Consider the following 18310-nt stretch of genomic DNA (forward strand, 5'->3'; position numbering starts at 1 on the left):
ATAGATAGATAGATAGGGTGTTCCTTGACATCTTCCTTACCGTTATTACGGGAGAGTATAGATGCTGTTTTTCAGTCCAACCTTGACATCATCATTACCATTATTACGTGAGAGTATAGATGCTGTTTTTCAGTCCAGTCCTGCAGTTGTGCACATAATCACTGCTGCTTAACCACATCCACCTGTACCAACTGCCCTGCTTGTGAGTAACTTTATATGAGTTGATAAAGGAGGCAAAGCTTTTTTAGTAACTTCTTGGTCCCTCCTCTCACCGTCACAAAGGGTTTATTTAATACTGTCGACGTGAATTGAGTTACCACCAGAGTACATCGAATCTCAAATACCACTTGCTGGCCTAAGCAGCCATGGCTTTGTAGAATAAATCAGGGTACATTTACCTATGAAACTCTGCATGTGCTACAGACATGCAGTGCACACAGCAGCATCATGGATAGATTACCCAATGGGCCTAGACACAGGCCCAGGGGCCTAAGAGCTCAGGGGGACCTGGGCCAGAGCTTGTATAAGAAGTGACAGTTAATATTTCTTGTTTTGAACGTATACAGCTCAGTCAGAGGACAACAAATAGATGCAAAATCAATGTAAAGACACACAAAACCATCACAAATAGACTTTAAAACAACAAAAAAGACACAAACAAGGACCATAAAGGGACTAAAAAGAGATGCACAACTATCAAAAGAGACACAGAACAACCACAAAAAGATGCAAGACTACCATAAGGAGATACAGAATAAATAAACAGATACACTAAACAACTGGTGATCCAGTTGGGTCACCAGTGGGTCTGGGGCCTTTTACCAGTTTGTGCCCAGAGCCCCATGTCCTAAAAGCTGTAGTCTGTATATTCATGTCTAATCACTGGAGTATTATTATATGATTAAATAATATTATCATGACAATAATAATATCAATAATGTAATAATATTGTTATTATGACATTATTAAATTATTTCAGGATATTATGATAGTATAAAATAAAGTCTGGGCCTTTTTTTGAGAAACTGAATGTCTATTGGACAATCAAACATTGGAAAAGAATAAACTAAACAGTTTCACGGTGGCTACTCAGCCTACCATTTTGTTTATCAGGCATGTGAGTTCAATGTGAGAATGCATCTGTAGATATGATCTCTGCATGAAAGGGTGGTATGTTGCAGTCTGCTGTAAAACTGAACAGTGGCAGCTTTTCTGGTGGAAGACAGAGTAAGTCAGTGCCACCTAAGAATTACAATGACTTTTTTGCTTGTTTTACTTCTGTAATTTTTTTAAAGGTTCATTAGGCAGAACATACAACATACAGTAGCACTGTGATCACTGTGGTCTGTAGTGTCAGTCTAATCCTCTTGCTGGGCAGGGTGTCTAGGAAAGGTAGTGGATGCTTGTAAGCATGATAGTGATGTAATATCCTGTTTACATCCCTGTTGCCGTAATCGGTCTACGACTGGCTATGTCATCTCCCTTGGGTGGTGTTGGAGCCTCCTACTAGGGTAACACACCTAATCCTCCGTACCGAGGGAAAAGCTAGAAGTAGCCCTAGCATATCTTTGTTCTCAGCTCTCTAAAAAATCCTGTTATGTAGGAATTTAAATGGCTGGGTAAGACAAATAACTGGTATTTGTTATGTGTTTTTATATTTTTGTAGCTGAAATGACTGGATGTGTTATTGATAATGTTCATTTCTTTTATGTCACTGAAGGCTTGCAGACACGGCGTCGACTGTTGGCTGACCTGTAGCTCCAGGATCTAACATTTCTGACAATGGATCATTTAGTGCAAGATGAGTTTTGAACTTCAAAAACTGGTGAACATTGTGAAAATACTTCATCCTGGAAAAAAAAAGAGTAGCTGAACTTGTCTTGAGAGAAGACTGGTGAAACAAAGACAGAACATTTCTTCAGCTGGGTATAATAGGAAACAGGAAAGACATCTGATTCATGAACCAGAAGTGTGTTTCTACGAGTTGGTTCACGCAGAAGGAAAGCTAAAAAGCTGATAAAACTGTCTTGAGAGATGATGAATCGTTACACTACTCTGAAACAGCTGGGTGATGGTACCTATGGCAGCGTGCTGATGGGGAGAAGCAACGAGTCTGGGGAACTGGTGGCTATCAAGAGGTGAGGATGCTAATAATTCTTGGATTTTTTTTTTCACCTTGAGATTTAATGGATAATTTTCATACTAACAGATATTCATAGTAATGATTAGTATTAAAGAGTACTGCTGTCTTGAACAAACTAGCTTATGGCTTTCTTTAGCAGCATGGCAGCAGGGTTCAATAATAGATGAGACACTGGAGATGCATCCACTGGTTGATCATTTGGTTAATATGCAAGGCAATAAAGTGTGTCAGTGAAAGGGAGTGAAAGTAGGAGGAGTGGAGGAGTCAGGTTGCTGACATTGTAGGGACAGCCAGAGCTGGCAGCTGCTCAGCGAGGAGAACAAGATAGTGAGGGAGAGGTAACGTTACTGTACATACTGTAGCAACACATACTGCAGTATGGTTATGGTTTTCTCATGAAATAAGATGAACTGACTATAGTAACATCTAAAAAAAGCTGAATTATTGATGGAGGCACATGAAAGATTTTTTTTTTGTTGCAATTCTTTTAGCACATATGCATATCTGATGTGTATTTTTCTTTGGTTGTCTTTGACTTTCATAGGATGAAGAGGAAGTTTTATTCATGGGAAGAGTGCATGAACCTAAGAGAAGTGAAAGTGAGGACAGTGACACTTTGAGTAGTTTATGTAACAGTTAGAGAAGCAGTACTCCCAGTGACTGGCAACAGTGAGAGTCAGGAGTTGAAAATATGCTGTGATTAGTGTTGGGAAGACTACTTTTAAAATGTAGTAGGTTACAAAGTACTGGTTGCCCTGTTAAAAATGTAATAAGAAATTGATCTATTTGAATTGCTTCATTAAAGGAATGTAAGTTATTACATTTAGTTACTTTTGGATTACTTTTATAAGACATGTTTTAAACTGGCTAATGATACTGAAAAGTCAGAAGATAGATGAGTACCAAGTAAAATAAAGAGATTATCTAGAACACATGAATAACACAGTGGGGTGGGAGCTTCTATACTTCATGTGAGTGATTACAGTTCCATTTTCACTGCTGGTAAACAAACATTGCACTGTACAGCAGTGTTAGAGCCTTTTCCTTATTTCATAAAGAAAATACTGTTGCCAGTCACAGTTGTCCAAAAAGCATTCCTGTGTGTACAGCCTCTAAACTATTGTAATGCAGCCATGTAACTCCTGCTTTAAAATCATACACTGTGCACCTTACAATACCATGCCAGGTACACCCATTACTCTGAAACAGTTTGACAGTAGTTTGCATTTCCTGATCAACAGTTGTAAGCATCCAATGCCATTGTAAAACACATCCCTATTATAAACATGTCATTAACTCTACATAAACTTGCTATTACAATACACAATGCTATTTTTCTTACCTAATCTTATGGTGTGTTATACCAGTCACTCAAGAAACTGAACCATGCCAATGTGATCAAACTAAAGGAGGTTATCAGAGAGAATGATCACCTGTACTTTGTCTTCGAGTACATGAAGGAGAACCTCTATGAGCTTATGAAGGACAGGTAAGAAGAGAAACACCACATCCTACAATATAAATAGTTCAACTCGATGTATAATGCTGTGGTCTAGTTATAGACCAGGCGTGCATTGTCTGTGAGAAGCATCAAGCTGACTAGTCCTGGAAGCCACTGATGTTTTACAGTTAGTTTACATGTATTTTTCATGGACGCTTTGTTTTTCAGCATATTATATCAGTGAATGTGTGCAGATACAAACAATGCAGTTTCTTTACTGGTGCTTACATGAACAGGCTCACGAGAATTCTATCGATTTTATGTTTGCAGAAAAAAATTGTTCCCAGAATCAGTGATAAGAAACATAAGCTTTCAGATATTACAAGGCTTGTCATTTATTCACAAAAATGGTAGGTGTATCATGTTCCCTTATAAGTGCATGAGAGTGGTTGCATATGGCAAGATTCATTGGACAAATATACAGTTTCAAAATCATTCAAAAATCATAAAGCTATAAAATATAGACTATTTCAACCAATGATCATGGTCGAATTGGTTTTACATTGCTCTGATTCTTGTAGTATGTGAACCCTCGGTGACTGGCCTGTGTCTTATAATCCTCTGCATTGGTCTATGCTGCTGTAATGAATGGATGTGTGGGTGCCTCGTACTGTATGTACTGTTGCAAGCTTATCCTCAAAATATAAAGAATTGGGTCAGGTTTTAAAAGTTTTACAAGACAAAAGCTAACTTATACGCACTCACAGACAGCCTGCTTGTGCCATACATACTGTACACATACTTCCACACATCCAGTAGGTAGACATGGTTGTTTTTTTTAGGACTTCCATTTCTCTTTACAGTAAAAAAAAAAAAAAATTTAATTTCCTCCTCTTTCCTGACTTTTCTATCTCTTTGGGCTTCTGTTAGAGAGGATAAGATGTTCTCAGAGAATGAAATTAGGAACATCATGTTTCAAGTGCTATCTGGGTTGGCTTTTGTACATAAGCATGGTAAGAGGCTTTCCTCTGTCATTCTTTCCTCGTGCAAAAATAGTATAACCTTTACTTTTTTAGAGCATGTCTGATATTGTAAAGCATCTTATTAATATGACCCTCAGATATCTAAATGTGCTTGTATATTCTGTTTGGCCAGTGTATATGTTACTGCATATGCTTAGATGTATTCCAAATAGACCTGGGCCAATATATATTTGTTTATGACACCAAACATTATAGTGCCTTGATACAATTAATCAAAAGACTTTTATTAAAAAAATGAATTGTTTTGCATGTCACAGTGCGTATTCATGTAATGTCACCTTGGCTACCTCTTTCTTCAACGTATCATAAATGATGCCAATATTTATTGTAACTGAAACATGCTGCCAATGCGTGACAACTAAAGTACTGCACATGCAAAGTTTGGCAGCTAAAACAGCTTGGCCCTGCTTACAGTAAATGATGTGGATGTGAAATACACAGGCATTCAAACCTTTCATTGTTGCTAGCAAACCCACCCGCCAGCTCCTTGGTTTGTCTTGTCTGGATTTTACACAGCATTTACCCTCTAATTGCTGACTGCAATTTTACTATTAGTCCAGTAAAAGGTAGCTAACAGCTTGGTATGAACACTTCTACAGGCTTCTTTCATCGAGACATGAAGCCAGAGAATCTGTTATGCATGGGCCCAGAACTGGTCAAAATAGGTGACTTTGGACTGGCCAGAGAGATCCGCTCCAAACCTCCCTACACCGACTATGTATCAACCAGATGGTGAGAGCAGTTTATTGGCATCAATGTCTATCTAAAATAAAAAAGAATGTCTATGCATAAATGACAGTGTGCTAGAGCTTAATGTTATACTTTAAATTTCATACTGTGCAGTCTGCTTTTATGTTTTTACGCCTCAGCTCCAGCGATAGCCGCAGCCTGAGGCATTTTGTTTTGAGGTTGTCCGTCTGTTTGTACGTCCGTGAATTTCTTCAAATTTGCCACAAATTAAGGATGAACTGATTAGATTTTGGAGGTCAAGTTCAAGGTCACTGACCTCACTTCTGTCTCATACCTGTGATTTTGCCTGGTTGGTGGAAGCATACAACTGTGAAGTGGTAATTTTAGTTGAACTGGGCTGTATTTTGGCTGTATGTAAGTACTGTATGTTCTCTGTCAAGGTACCGAGCTCCAGAGGTCCTGCTCAGGTCGTCTACCTACAGCTCTCCTATTGACCTGTGGGCTGTGGGCTGCATCATGGCTGAACTTTACACACTGAGACCTCTTTTTCCTGGAAACAGTGAAGTGGATGAGATTTTTAAGATCTGCCAAGTTCTGGGCACTGTCAAAAAGGTGAGAAGAAACTAAATGGAGAGGTGAAAATGCTTGGCGCTAGTTCACTGCTCCTGACCTGCTCTCTCTGTGGTGTAAAGTGGCTTAACACGGCTCTATGCTCAACAGGATACCACTTCATTTCAAAGGCTTTCCCTATATTCATCTCCATTCACTGTGATTGAAGTAGAGAACCTTTAGACCCCACTTTTGGTTATGACCTGCTCAGGAAATGAGTCTATAATCTCAAGCACAAGAGGAGTCACTCAGTACTACTGCTGTGTACGTTACATTGGTCATTGGTGCATGGCTTCTGAGGTTCTGGGTTTATTAGCATACAAGAGTGTAATATAGGGTTGTACATTTTTATGGTATTATTATTATTGTATGTAATATTATATTTGATCCACCAGGCATTTGTTAGTTCAGTCACAGGGCATATATACTGATCTTGAACCCAGACCTAAAATGTGGTCTGTAATCTCTGACACAACACACCATATTTTCTAATGTGACTGACATGTTCTACAGTGGACAGAAATTGTGCAGAATACATTATTTGGTTGTACTGAGACCATGCTTGCTTATGGAGTCCTATATAGTGTACATGTTTATAAAACATAGTTTAGCACGGTGTATGGATTCTAAGATGTATTAATGATAATGGAAAAACAGCAACAATACTACACCTAAGCACAGGTGAACTAATTAACACAATCAAGCAACAGTACATGAGTCCCCTTATTGGATACACTGTTGCTTGATTGTATTATTTAGTTCACCTATGTTCACTTTCAATCTGTAGACACCAGATTAATGAATCAAAAAATATGTAATCTGATTGTGTTTTCCATTAGACTGACTGGCCAGAGGGCTACCAACTCTCTTCTGCCATGAACTTTCGCTTCCCGCAATGTGTACCAACCCACCTGAAGACCCTGATCCCAAATGCCAGCAATGAAGCTATTTCCCTGATGAAGGACTTATTAAAGTGGGACCCCAAAAAAAGACCCACCGCTGTACAGGTAGGCAAGGCTGAACCTCAGAACCTCTGAGTCAAGGTTTTATTTCTCATATCTTTTCAATGTAAATGGCAAGTACTGTGAGTGAAAGTGTTAAATCTTTTCAGTACGTTAACATATATTGTAATATTGAAGATCAAGCTAATTAAAAAAAATCATAAAAATTTGTAAAGGCCCAGTCTTGCCATTCCTTATGACCAGCCACAACAAACATTTGTAATCTTGTGCTTTATGAAAAAACACTTGGATTGATTTCTAAGATTGAGCATAACTTGGATTCTAAGAAATCTTTTCAGTTAGACCTAAAAGTATACCTGCCCTCAGAGAATGAGTTTATATTACAGTGCAGAACTCACCACTATATGCAATTATCTTTAGTTCCAATATCGCATTAGAATTATAATCCCAGTTCCTTTAAGTAGTGCGTAAGTTACATTTCATTACCTCTGCCACTGCAAAATCGTGTACCTTTGCATGTGTGCTCTACATCACATATACTCATTATACATGGTGGTTACATAGTTGGGCAGAATTTATGCTCCAGTGACATGACTAAAATTAGTCTGTGTGCCTTGACTAGGAAACACCTCTCCAGTGGGAATGACAATGCTTTTCCATTCTTTGCTTATAAAACTCCTGGGTGTAGGGTGCACATTTAAATTTAGCCCAGTTTTGCTTTATGTTGAGATAGGAAGCATATTCATTGCTTAAACTGCATATCCTTAGTTCTAACATGCTCCTGCTTCTTTGTCAAGCCTGTTGTACCCGGTACTTTTTACCATACTGACTCTGAGAGACGAGACAGTCCAAGTAACTTCAAAACAGTGCTGATTTATTCCATGAACACAGGTAAAAATTAACATTACACGCCCAGGCATCGTGCACCCCCAAACTGCACGCAGATAGATGTAAGATGAAAGACCCTGAACCCACCAGGCCTGTACATTATATCACCTCGGTTGGCCTAGCCCCATACTACACAGAAACGTCAACCGCGACGTCTCTGTTGCCAGCTTTGCAGCTGGTCATAGCAGTAGTCAAAACATGAAGCAAATCGATGTGCGTGTGTCTGTTGATTAAGTGGTGTGTAGCTAAAAACATTCTCACACGACTTCTAGTAACATGTCGTGGCTGAAACATAAGAACATATTATGGCTAAGGCTACAGTTATACATGTCATAATAATAATATTAAACACCCTGTCTGCTGACAGTCATCAACTCTTCTCTCTAGTTATCCTTGACCAGATGTACCCTGTAGAAACTCATAAGCAGGCCTAAGCATTTAACAGTCTAACTAGACATCCTATCTCCACTAAACATTTCTAATACATAAAGTATCTAACCAATATCTATCTGACTAAAAATACCTAACAACCCATTGTACTTGTTTGGTGTTTAAGTTTAACAGAACATGTTGTACATCAAAGCACACCTCCCTGCAGTTTGACCATGCAAGTTACAGTGTGTTCTGATTCATGTTATTTGTATGCACAGGGTTTGAAGAAGTCATTGACTCTAGTCTTATGGTGTACAAATGATTGAATGGGGTTATTCTTTTTTTCTTTCTGTCTAGGCCCTGCGTCACCCATACTTCCAGGTAGGTCAGGTCTTGGGGCCTTGTCCTCAAAGTCAGGAGCTCAAGAATGTCCAAGCCAGGCCGCTGGCCCAGAAGCAGGCCTCAGAGTCCAAGGCTGATCCCCAGCAGCCTTCCTCTGAGTACAACGCCCCCACATCCTCCCCCAGAAATCAGAAGCAGCAGCAGATCCCCCTGCCACAAGCTGTGAGTAAACCATGAGGCTTCAGCTATGCACTGAACGTTAGATTTATAGTCTTCTAGGAGGACAGGATTGCAGTACAACATATGTAGCAGTGAGTTTGAGTTAGAAGAGATTTTATCAATCCAGATGTGACAGTTAGTGTGGACACTTACTGTATCATCTCCTTCTGCAGAAAGCAGTATCGCTGGGCAGTGAGAACAGTTTTGGCGGTGGTGGGATAGGGGTGCTGAAAAGCGGCCGCCGTCGCTGGGGCCAGATGGTATCCAAGATCTCAGACAGCTGGGAGGAATTCGACTCATCAGAAACTGCGGTCTCCAACTCCAAAAAACCCAGCCTAGGGAACATAGAGGAGGAGAGGAGCCTTAAGGAGCACCGTCCACAGTAAGTGCTGGGATGTCTTAACAAGATTAGATTAGCAATTTGACAACCCCCCCATTAAAAACAAATAAACAAATATTATTTTATTGACACTGGTTTGCATTGTTATTGTTTATTGCAGAACACCAAGTGTGAGATAGGTTTAGCCATGACTGTGCTGGCATATACATGCACATGTACATGCATTATATATATACAGTATATTTTTTGCCTAATAGGACTCACATTCAAGAGTTAACCGGATGCAATTGTATCAAAGTACTAGATGCTTTCTGGGCAAAGAACTAAGTGTTTGGTTCCTATTTTCAGGCCCAAGGAGCAGAAACCTCTGTATTCCTTCAGCACAGTTACCAAGCTACCCAACAATATTAAAATAGGCAAACTCGACTCTGACCTTCCAGGATCTGCTGCACGGCAGCACTACCTCAGTCAGTCACGATACTTGCCAGGTAAGACAAGTAAGAAGTCAGGCCATCTTTATTTCTGCAAATAGGTCTGCACAAATTAGATATTATAAGCAATTGTGTGTTTCTTTGGTTTTGCGTCATTGTTCCAACATTGAGTACTGCTCAGAAACAAGCTTCAATCGAACTATATGAAAATCACAAAAAGCCTGCAATAGGATGACAGATATGCACTTACTCTGTTGCTTTAAGGCTTGATTGGCAAGAATCAGATTTCTCTGGGAGATAAGGAGTTGAGTGGTATGACTCTCCGGGACCTATGGGAAAACTCCTCAAACACTGTAAATAAACCACCTGCTCCTATTGGAGGAGGATTAGCTGTCACCAGAGTCAACACAGGTAAAAAAACAGCTTCCATCTGATGAAGAGGTTTGATGAAGGTGTAGTGGTAGCGGCTCAGGTTTCCAGATTTCACTGACATTTTAAAGAACGTGTATCTAACACAATAACTGTGCTTTCTGTTAGCAGCTCGTAGAGCTAAGGCAGAAAGGTAACACATGTGTTTTATTGCATTTATCACAACCAGTTTATAACAAAAAGACAATACAAATCAAGGGCTTTTAAGTCAAATATTACATTACATTTTTTGTACCCTGAATCTTCAGTAAATATTTAACTTTCTAAATTGTTTATTTTGCCCAAAATCTGAATAGAACTGTTGAAATAATACACTCTACCAGCTGTGGACCAAAAATGAAACCTTTTAGCAAAACTGTTTTCAGAATTTATAACTGAGCTAATATATGGTTTGGGAACAAAATTATACTTGGGAAAAAATCTCACTTATTTGGTGATATAAATAATAAGTGCACAGTGACTTGCCTCATTGTTCCATGCGGTGGAAACCTGACAACTGTCAGTGTCACCTACTGTTAAATAATACGACAGCTGTCTCCTGATCAGTAGTTAAGAGCCCATGCATGGACAAAAGCAATGTTTGGAGTGAGCCTAAGTTTCTGCGGCTTTAGGGATGGGAGGCCACTATAAATCATTTGCCGTGTAGACAGACACACACTATGGGTCCTGCTCCCCTGCTGGGCTCCCTCCTTCTCTCTCTTTCTTTCACCTTGTCTCTCTCTTTCCATTTCTTATTCATGAGATTCTGAGAGTCTATTGCCATAAGATCAAATGTTCCTTAAATGGCCATGAACTGCACCCCCTGCTCGCTTGTCCCACCCCCAAGCACTTAAACACACACTGTTTGTCTTGAATATAATCTCTCATTAAAATAAAAAGGGTCTTTATTATTATTTAATTACCTTTCTGATAACATTAGCTGAGATGCAGCTTCATAGTTTCTCTCATTTTCTTTTTTTCTGATTGCATGCATATGTCCATATGTTTTGATGTGAGACTAGAAGAGAACACCTCTAAGGCTGTGGATAGCCCACCAGAAACAAAAAAACAGTTGTTAAAGAAAGAATATTGGAGAAAATTGATCTCTCCAAAGGTATTTAACTGAGATGCTGTGTGTACAGTTGGAAGCAGTGGTATAAATCGACATATTTTTGACTCCTTTACTGTATTTTACTAGTCATGCTAAATATCTTTCATGTACAAACACTGTGAAGGACTGTGGTTCTTCTTACCATTGCTAACTCTGAGAGACGAGGCAGTCCAAGTAACTTCAAAACAGTGCTGATTTATTATCACCTCGGTTGGGCTAGCCCCATACTACACAGAAACGTCAACCGAGACGTCTCTGTTGCCAGCTTTGCAGCTGGCCATAGCAGTAGTCAAAACATGAAGCAAATCAATGTGTGTGTGTGTGTGTCTGTTGATTAAGTGGTGTGTAGCTAAAAACATTCTCACACGACCTCTAGTAACATGTCGTGTCTTAAACATAAGAACATATTATGGCTAAGGCTACAGTTATACACGTCATTATAATAATATTAACACCCTGTCTGCTGACAGTCATCAACTTCTCTTTCTAGTTATCCTTGACCAGATGTACCCTGTAGAAACTCATAAGCATGACTAAGCATTTAACAGTCTAACTAGACATCCTATCTCCACTAAACATTTCTAATACATAAAGTCTCTATCCAATTTCTATCTGACTAAAAATACCTAACAACTGCAACTTTAGTTAGAACAGCTCGAGGGTAAAATGAGATAAACTAACAACCAGCATGGTGGCTGATGCAACAAGCTTCAGGTATTCAGCCAGTGACTTAACATATGAAAGAAGCTAGCTGCTAAAGACTCTGCAGGAGCCAGCGGTTCAAATACACAGTTTAACCTGGGAACTAAGAACTGCAGTTGCTAAATAGATGGTAAATTCCACATCAGATCACACAATGAGGCTTTTGACTAATTATAGTGATAACCATCTGTAACTGCTTCTGAAGCAGATCGATGGTCACTTGAAAAGTGGAATGACTTCAGTCAACTTGGCTTTATTCTTCTGTCTGGCTTCTCAGTAGCTGTTACATATGCAGCAGCTAATTACACACGTTCACATAAATCATTACTATAAGTGAAGCAATGTGTGAGAACATCTATTAGATGTGTTTAGTGTTCTTCATTTGTAGATTGCATGAAGATAACTGACATTCCATGCTGGTTGGGTACCTGGAGGGTGGAATTTTAAAAGCACAAAAATGCAGTGTTTCTTCTCTTGTAGGGAACTTTGTAAGCACCAAGTACAGCCTCCCCGGTGGTTACATCCCTTCCTTTCAAAAGAAAGAGGTGGGATCAGTGGGACAGAGAATCCAACTTACTCCTCTGGCTGGCCAGCATACAAGTAAGGACTTATTTCATCTATGTGAAGCTAGCGAAAGGACTCTTGATGCTTTTAGCCACATCACTTAAAAAAAATCATAGTTTGGGAGTATAACAATACACTTACCCTCTGATCTGGTTGAAATGGACGCAGTGCTCCACAAATTTTGATCTTAAGTGAATGCTGCTTCTGTCATCTGCAAGCATAACTGCTGGTTCTATGTTCATCCTATGCTTGACCATTATGCCTCATTTTCTGTATTGTCTACTTTGTTGCTTACAGCATTTCTATCCAAGCTTCCATTCATTCTCCTGTTTCTTTGCTCTTTTAGTCAGTCTTTCTTCTTCTCCTGATAATAAAAAAGACAAACCAAAACAAGCAAAGCCCAAGTCTATATCCAACTCATCTTTGAGTGAAACAAGTGAAGGTATTATTTTCTAGTAGTTATTAGAGTTTTTTGTGTGTTACTTCGTGGTCCTTTCTTGAGTCACTGTTAACATTTTAGAGGAAAAGACCTTGTTCTTTACTGTATTACATATTACAAAGTCTGATAATGAAGTCAGACACCTGTATAGCCTTTCAGACCACTTAGCTTTATGCCCTGTGTTGTAGTTTTAATATAAATAGATTTTACTGTCATTTCCCCCCAAAACAAAGTAAAAACATGATTTTTAAATTCATAAAAAGTCTATAACCAAAATGTCCCATTTACAAAACTATTCAGACCCTGTGGCTGTGGCTCTGGATACTGAAGCCTCTGTAAATTAGTGATAAGACCAACTGACTGATTGGCATGTTCCTCTAGATTACGAAGGCTGGAAGAGGAGGACAGAAAGGAGTCAGGTGAAGGGTAGCAGCTTCGCAGCTCTGGGTAAAACCTCTGGGAACCTCCAGGCCAGGGCTCCTGCTGTACAGCCTGTCCATGGCAGAGTGGACTGGACATCCAAGTATGGTGGAAATCGGTAGTTAAGGGAAGAAGGCACACTCACTTCTTCTGCTCATCAGGCAGTGTTGCCATAGGTTTACAAACTGTAAATGGCTGAAAGAAATATCCTGAGGAGAGTTTTCACCACATTTAAACCTAAATATGGAGGAAATGTTTGTGCTGCATGATTCCTGAAACAAATTGCATCAAGATGTGCATGGCACACCCCACACTCCTTGCAAGGACATTTGTCATGATGTTTATACATGTAGTACCAACTTTAAATGTACATGGACTCTCTGTTTCAGAGCAAAGGTTGCCATGATGCATGAAGGCTGGTACTGGCTACCAGTCAGTCTCACTGTATTCCTGAAGGATCCAGTGGGAGCCAAGTCTACAGTTAGTGTTAGGATATTCTGAACAGGATTTAAAAGTAGCATACCTTTTCATTTTTTTTTTTTAATTCTAGTTTCTATGGTCTTTTACTACGGCTTTGTATCAATAGTCCCTGCAATGCTATATTCCCTGTGCTTTTATCCACCATTCTGTAGGCGACTCACTGAGAAATGTTCTGTCTATAATAATTACATCAACCTATGCCAACCTACCTGTAGGAAGGTAATTACAAATGTTTTTGTATTATGCAATTAATAAACTGGAAATTTTTTAAATATTTTATACAAACAAATATATAAAGGTTCACAATGCATTAATATTAGAAGAACAAGACAACATTCCCATTATATAAACAAAGCACTATATTTCTTTTATTTTTATAAAATGATATTAATGCTCTACAATAAATGGCACAGCTGACAGGTCTGTGCTGAAACAGAAGACAGCGTACACATGAGTCTTCACTTGATCAGGACTCCTGCGGTTTCTGAAGCAACGCCAGACTAAGCTTCGCCACCATCAGAAGGCTGGAACAAGACGATACCATCAGACTCCATTCACACAGCACTGGAGTTGTACACAAACCAAAAATATAAAATGAGTTTAGCCATATGAATGCTACCTTGTTCCAGCTATCAAACCAGCTGGTATGAACTTTCTGGATCCATAGAATCTCTTTCCCATGATACCAGTCAGAGCTGCAGATGTAGCTGAAAGACAGCATGTGATGTAAAATATTAGAATGGACCACAAGGATGCAGAGACATACTATTCTTATCCAGAAACTCTTTACCAAGTTTAAACACATGCACACAAAAACAATGCACCAACCAAGGGACACCCAAACATTATTGGGGTCATTGGAGACCTGGTAGGCGCCAAAACCTGCAAGGCCACCAAAGAGAAGGCCAGCAGCTAGGGAGGGGACACTGCCTGAAAGACACAAGACACAGGAGGTCAGATCAGCCTGACATCCACACCCCTGAAGAGCAGGCTATGTACAGACTTTGGGAGTAACATGTTTCTACAAATATTTGAATGAACTTAAGAGAAATTTCACTTTACATGACTGAGGTTATCCAAATGTTATTTACTGGATATTTATCAAGTAGGTGAGTGTAACTGTAACCATTGTAAATTCAGAAAAAGTAAATTGTAGCCTAACCCTAACCCTAACCTTCCACCACCTTTTCTGATTTAACACAATACAAACCTGCTTTAACATAACCCACGACTCCCCCGGATGCGATGAGGGCTGCGTATCCATATCCAACCCAATCCACAGACATGTTGGACACCTGTTAGGCCACAGCATTCGAGTGAGTTGACAAACATACTTAAACAGTTACTATTCAATTTAGACAACTTCCTCTCGCTAACCTAATATTACTTACAGCTGCGAATATGCTTAAAGGACAGTCTGAGCGCTGCAGTACTGAGCTGTTACAGAAAATTAGCGGAACCAAAAGAAAATATGAAATCATCGTCGCATCCAAGAAATGTTCCCGCCTGTCAGAAAGCTGCGCTTGTTTTTTTTGTTTTTTTACCAGAGGTGGTTACATTATGGCTCCACAGAGGAACAGCCTCTGTGTGTCTGTTTTATTAGGACTAACTGATAAGACTAACTGCTGTACACAGCCCCGGACCCAGCAGAAGCATGGACTAGTGCCACTATCATTAGAAAACATACTGGGCTTAAATGCCTACAGAATATTCTGAATCCGCTGGCGTAATCAGTTTAGCGAATATATGCCAACGTGTGTGGGAGTATTAGAGTTTTAAAGAATGGCAAATATAAAAACATGAAGCACAAATGTAGCTAAATACAACCTTACTCCTTCAGTTTGTCCTCTGTCACTGCGGTCTCCGCCGAGCACAAATTACTGGTACACTGGTCTTATCACACGGCAGGGTGCCTGATGGGAAATGTAGTCTGTAGTGCTTGGGAGCCAGGTACTGCGTTCAGGAGCAACAGAATTTCTACGATTACCAATAATAATAGTAATAAGGGTAAAATTCAGCCACTGTTTTCTGTAACGGGGTGTTCATATGTTGTTATATTTAAATTTAAACTGAAATTAAATTCAGTTATTTTTCTAAAGCCTTGCTGAATTTAAGTGCCCAGCATGACTCTAACACAATATACAATTTATGTTATCAGTTATATTTCTGAAAGATATATTTCATTACTTATTTTTAGGGATTGTCATTATAGCATTCAATCAGCCTAATTGGCTTAATGTTTATCTTTGGTGACAAAAATAACGACAGTAAGACTGATGATTAGTTAAGATATCTGATATTTTGCCTAACATTTAACAAATATTAAGTTGCCTTGAGCACATCTTTCCCATCTTCCCACAGTAATGTGCATTATATGACACACATAACTTGCAAATAAGCCAAGAAATCTTCATTATGGGGACATTTGTTGTTTCAGGTTCTCATAAAACATGTTATAGGCCCATTTGTTCTGTTTTTAAAAGAGTGGTAAAGCATAGCTATAAAACAATAATTCCTGTTAGCTCTTTCTCTGAATCTTGAAATTAAATGGGCCTCTGGTTACTGAGGGCCCTTGGCAAAACTTCAGGACAGCAGATGATCCGCAGACACATTGGACCTGGCTATATTTTTACGACCACAAGATGGCACCACAGGATTAGATTATGTTGCATTTTAACCCCCCCAACGTCTCCAGGCTTTAACCAGACTTGATATTCCCCTCAGTGCCATTCCAGATATATTTCATTTAACATTCAGAAAATGTCTGCACAAAGACTAGACAAAACATCACTTCTTACGGCATCGGAAGAAAACTGTGTCTATTTCAGGGATGAACATTTCTGACATTTACCTAAATTTTGACCCGTGACCATATTTTATATGTCTCTTATTTTGTATATGTTACCGTTGACCCCCATTTGACAGTTGCAGACACGTTCTCATTTGGTTTCAATTGCATGCAATATTGTGTTAAGTCCACGGGCACGGTGCCCTTGCACTCTGAAGCAAGGTGGCGATAGAATACACACGATCTTTCTTGGCGAACAACGTTTCACACAATGATCCTGAAACTTTCTCACTCAACAGTCACCAAGCTCATAGATTTCACGAGGCTGCACTGGGCTTTTGTACCTGCTGGTGACGGGAGAGTTACTTCAGCGGTTAAGATGGAGCGAGTCTGTAGCCAAAAATCATTGCTGCAAATGAGACTGAACATCTTCTAATCGATGAACTTCCAACTCCTTTATAACTTGGAGCTAAGGAATACGTCCCATCACCAATCAGTATTTCAAAACTACAAGGAAAGAGAGAGGAGAAAGGCTTGACGAGAAGGACGCATAAGTTACGCGCAAAGATTTGTTGATCTCACAAACCACCAGTGCTACATCCTACACCCCACACAGACATAAACACACAACATGACACCACTAACACATTATTATTATTATTATTATTATTCAGTCCGAGTGTTTGAATATGAATGGCTGTACAAAGTCCCTGAGGTGCAGTCATTGCCGACGCCTGTTAAACCCAGATCGAAGTTTTAGGAAGCCGATCGTTGCCTAAGGCCTGGTGCTACGGTGGAAGTGGTTGAAACCAAGCCCCAGACAAGCAGGCTGGATATTCAAAGGGACCCCGTTCCTGTCTGAGAGTAACTTGCTCTCTGCTAGAAAACTTACTCCTCCCTCAGTGCGCAGACCCCCAAACAATATTTGTGATCCCCACACCTCCCTCTGTTTGGTCCAGGCCCCTGTATGGTCTACACTGCTGCAGGTACCGTGTATGTGTTCGCCTTTGAAGTCAAACATGAAGGCGTCTTTTAAGTATTAACACCGCAAAAATCTACGGATTCTGTTTGAAATTAGGCAATTGTGAAAACAAAGTATTTATCGGAGAGGTACAGCATGGAGTGCTGTTCTGTGCATTCGGTCTGTCAGAAAGTTGAATATGGGGTTTTGGACTAAAGCTTTGACCATTATCACCTGGATGAGCGCACGTGTTACACTGGTCTGTGTCTCTGTGTTTGTGTGTATCGGTGTGTGAGTGTGTGTGAGACGGAGAGAGGGAGAGCTCATTCACTCTTGGCCCGAGGGGTCTAAAGTATGTATTAGAAATAAACAGTGGATAAATAAATAATGACCCTCACAATAGCAGGGTAGTTTTCTGTGTAGAAGTAATGATGTTGGCAGTTAACCTTCAAGTTTTTAACTTGACACAGTTTCATTTGCAGCGAAAAGAAAACATTTTTAACACACAAAACTGTGGAAAAAGGGTAAAGATAACTGACTTACAGGACTAACGGGTACTGTATGTCCTTTTTACATTTATGGCAGTTCAAGACAAACAGATAACTTATGTGATTTATTATAATTGTGAGTGCTCTTAATTTGCTGGCAGATTTTGTACATCAATAAAATAAACTTTATTTATTAGACGTTCGGATGGTGGTGGTGTGCGCAATGTGCCGATTTTCCATAAATAAAACTTCACCTCATGAAGATAAACTGTCATAATTTTGGGGTATTTCTTAAACCGACATTTGCAGGTATAATAAGTGTTTTTTGCTTATAGGAGTGGCCGTGATTAGTAGCTTATTTATACTGCCGTTGTCTGACAAACCTCAGTTAATTGCCTTTGCCTTGATAAAACGTTAGTGGCCAAAGAATGGCAGGCCTATCCAGCAGACAAATTGGATTTTTAAAATC

General features: G+C 39.5%; 2 protein-coding genes across 7 annotated transcripts; one reads left to right on the forward strand and one right to left on the reverse strand.

The window, feature by feature from the left end:
* Positions 1 to 1566: 1566 nt before the first annotated feature.
* mak (male germ cell-associated kinase) lies at positions 1567 to 13880 on the forward strand. Of its 4 annotated transcripts, none has more exons than XM_020615315.1 (14): positions 1567 to 1619; positions 1721 to 2138; positions 2688 to 2742; positions 3511 to 3632; positions 3915 to 3994; positions 5227 to 5359; positions 5758 to 5929; positions 6766 to 6933; positions 8506 to 8712; positions 8883 to 9091; positions 9398 to 9537; positions 9745 to 9891; positions 12182 to 12301; positions 13086 to 13880. In XM_020615315.1, exons 2-14 carry the CDS (start codon positions 2035 to 2037, stop codon positions 13244 to 13246), a joined length of 1818 nt encoding a protein of 605 aa, XP_020470971.1. In that variant the 5' UTR covers positions 1567 to 1619; positions 1721 to 2034; the 3' UTR covers positions 13247 to 13880. The 4 variants fall into 4 exon arrangements, with proteins under 4 accessions (XP_020470971.1, XP_020470970.1, XP_020470972.1 ...); XM_020615314.1 differs by lacking the exon at positions 3915 to 3994 and adding an exon at positions 4515 to 4597 and having other exon boundaries at positions 13086 to 13879; XM_020615316.1 differs by lacking the exons at positions 3915 to 3994; positions 9745 to 9891 and adding an exon at positions 4515 to 4597 and having other exon boundaries at positions 13086 to 13876.
* Positions 13881 to 13945: 65 nt separating this feature from the next.
* On the reverse strand, positions 13946 to 15551 carry tmem14ca (transmembrane protein 14Ca). Of its 3 annotated transcripts, none has more exons than XM_020615323.1 (5): positions 15437 to 15551; positions 14815 to 14899; positions 14433 to 14534; positions 14224 to 14311; positions 13946 to 14128 (listed from the first exon to the last, which is right to left on the reverse strand). In XM_020615323.1, the coding sequence occupies exons 2-5, from the start codon at positions 14888 to 14890 to the stop codon at positions 14071 to 14073; spliced, it is 324 nt and encodes a 107-aa protein (XP_020470979.1). In that variant the 5' UTR covers positions 14891 to 14899; positions 15437 to 15551; the 3' UTR covers positions 13946 to 14070. The 3 variants fall into 3 exon arrangements, with proteins under 3 accessions (XP_020470979.1, XP_020470978.1, XP_020470977.1); XM_020615322.1 differs by having other exon boundaries at positions 15432 to 15550; XM_020615321.1 differs by lacking the exon at positions 15437 to 15551 and adding an exon at positions 14996 to 15403.
* Positions 15552 to 18310: the final 2759 nt, after the last annotated feature.

This window comes from Monopterus albus, unplaced genomic scaffold (genome assembly GCF_001952655.1).
Source record: "Monopterus albus unplaced genomic scaffold, M_albus_1.0 scaffold162.1, whole genome shotgun sequence".
Lineage (NCBI taxonomy): Eukaryota > Metazoa > Chordata > Actinopteri > Synbranchiformes > Synbranchidae > Monopterus > Monopterus albus.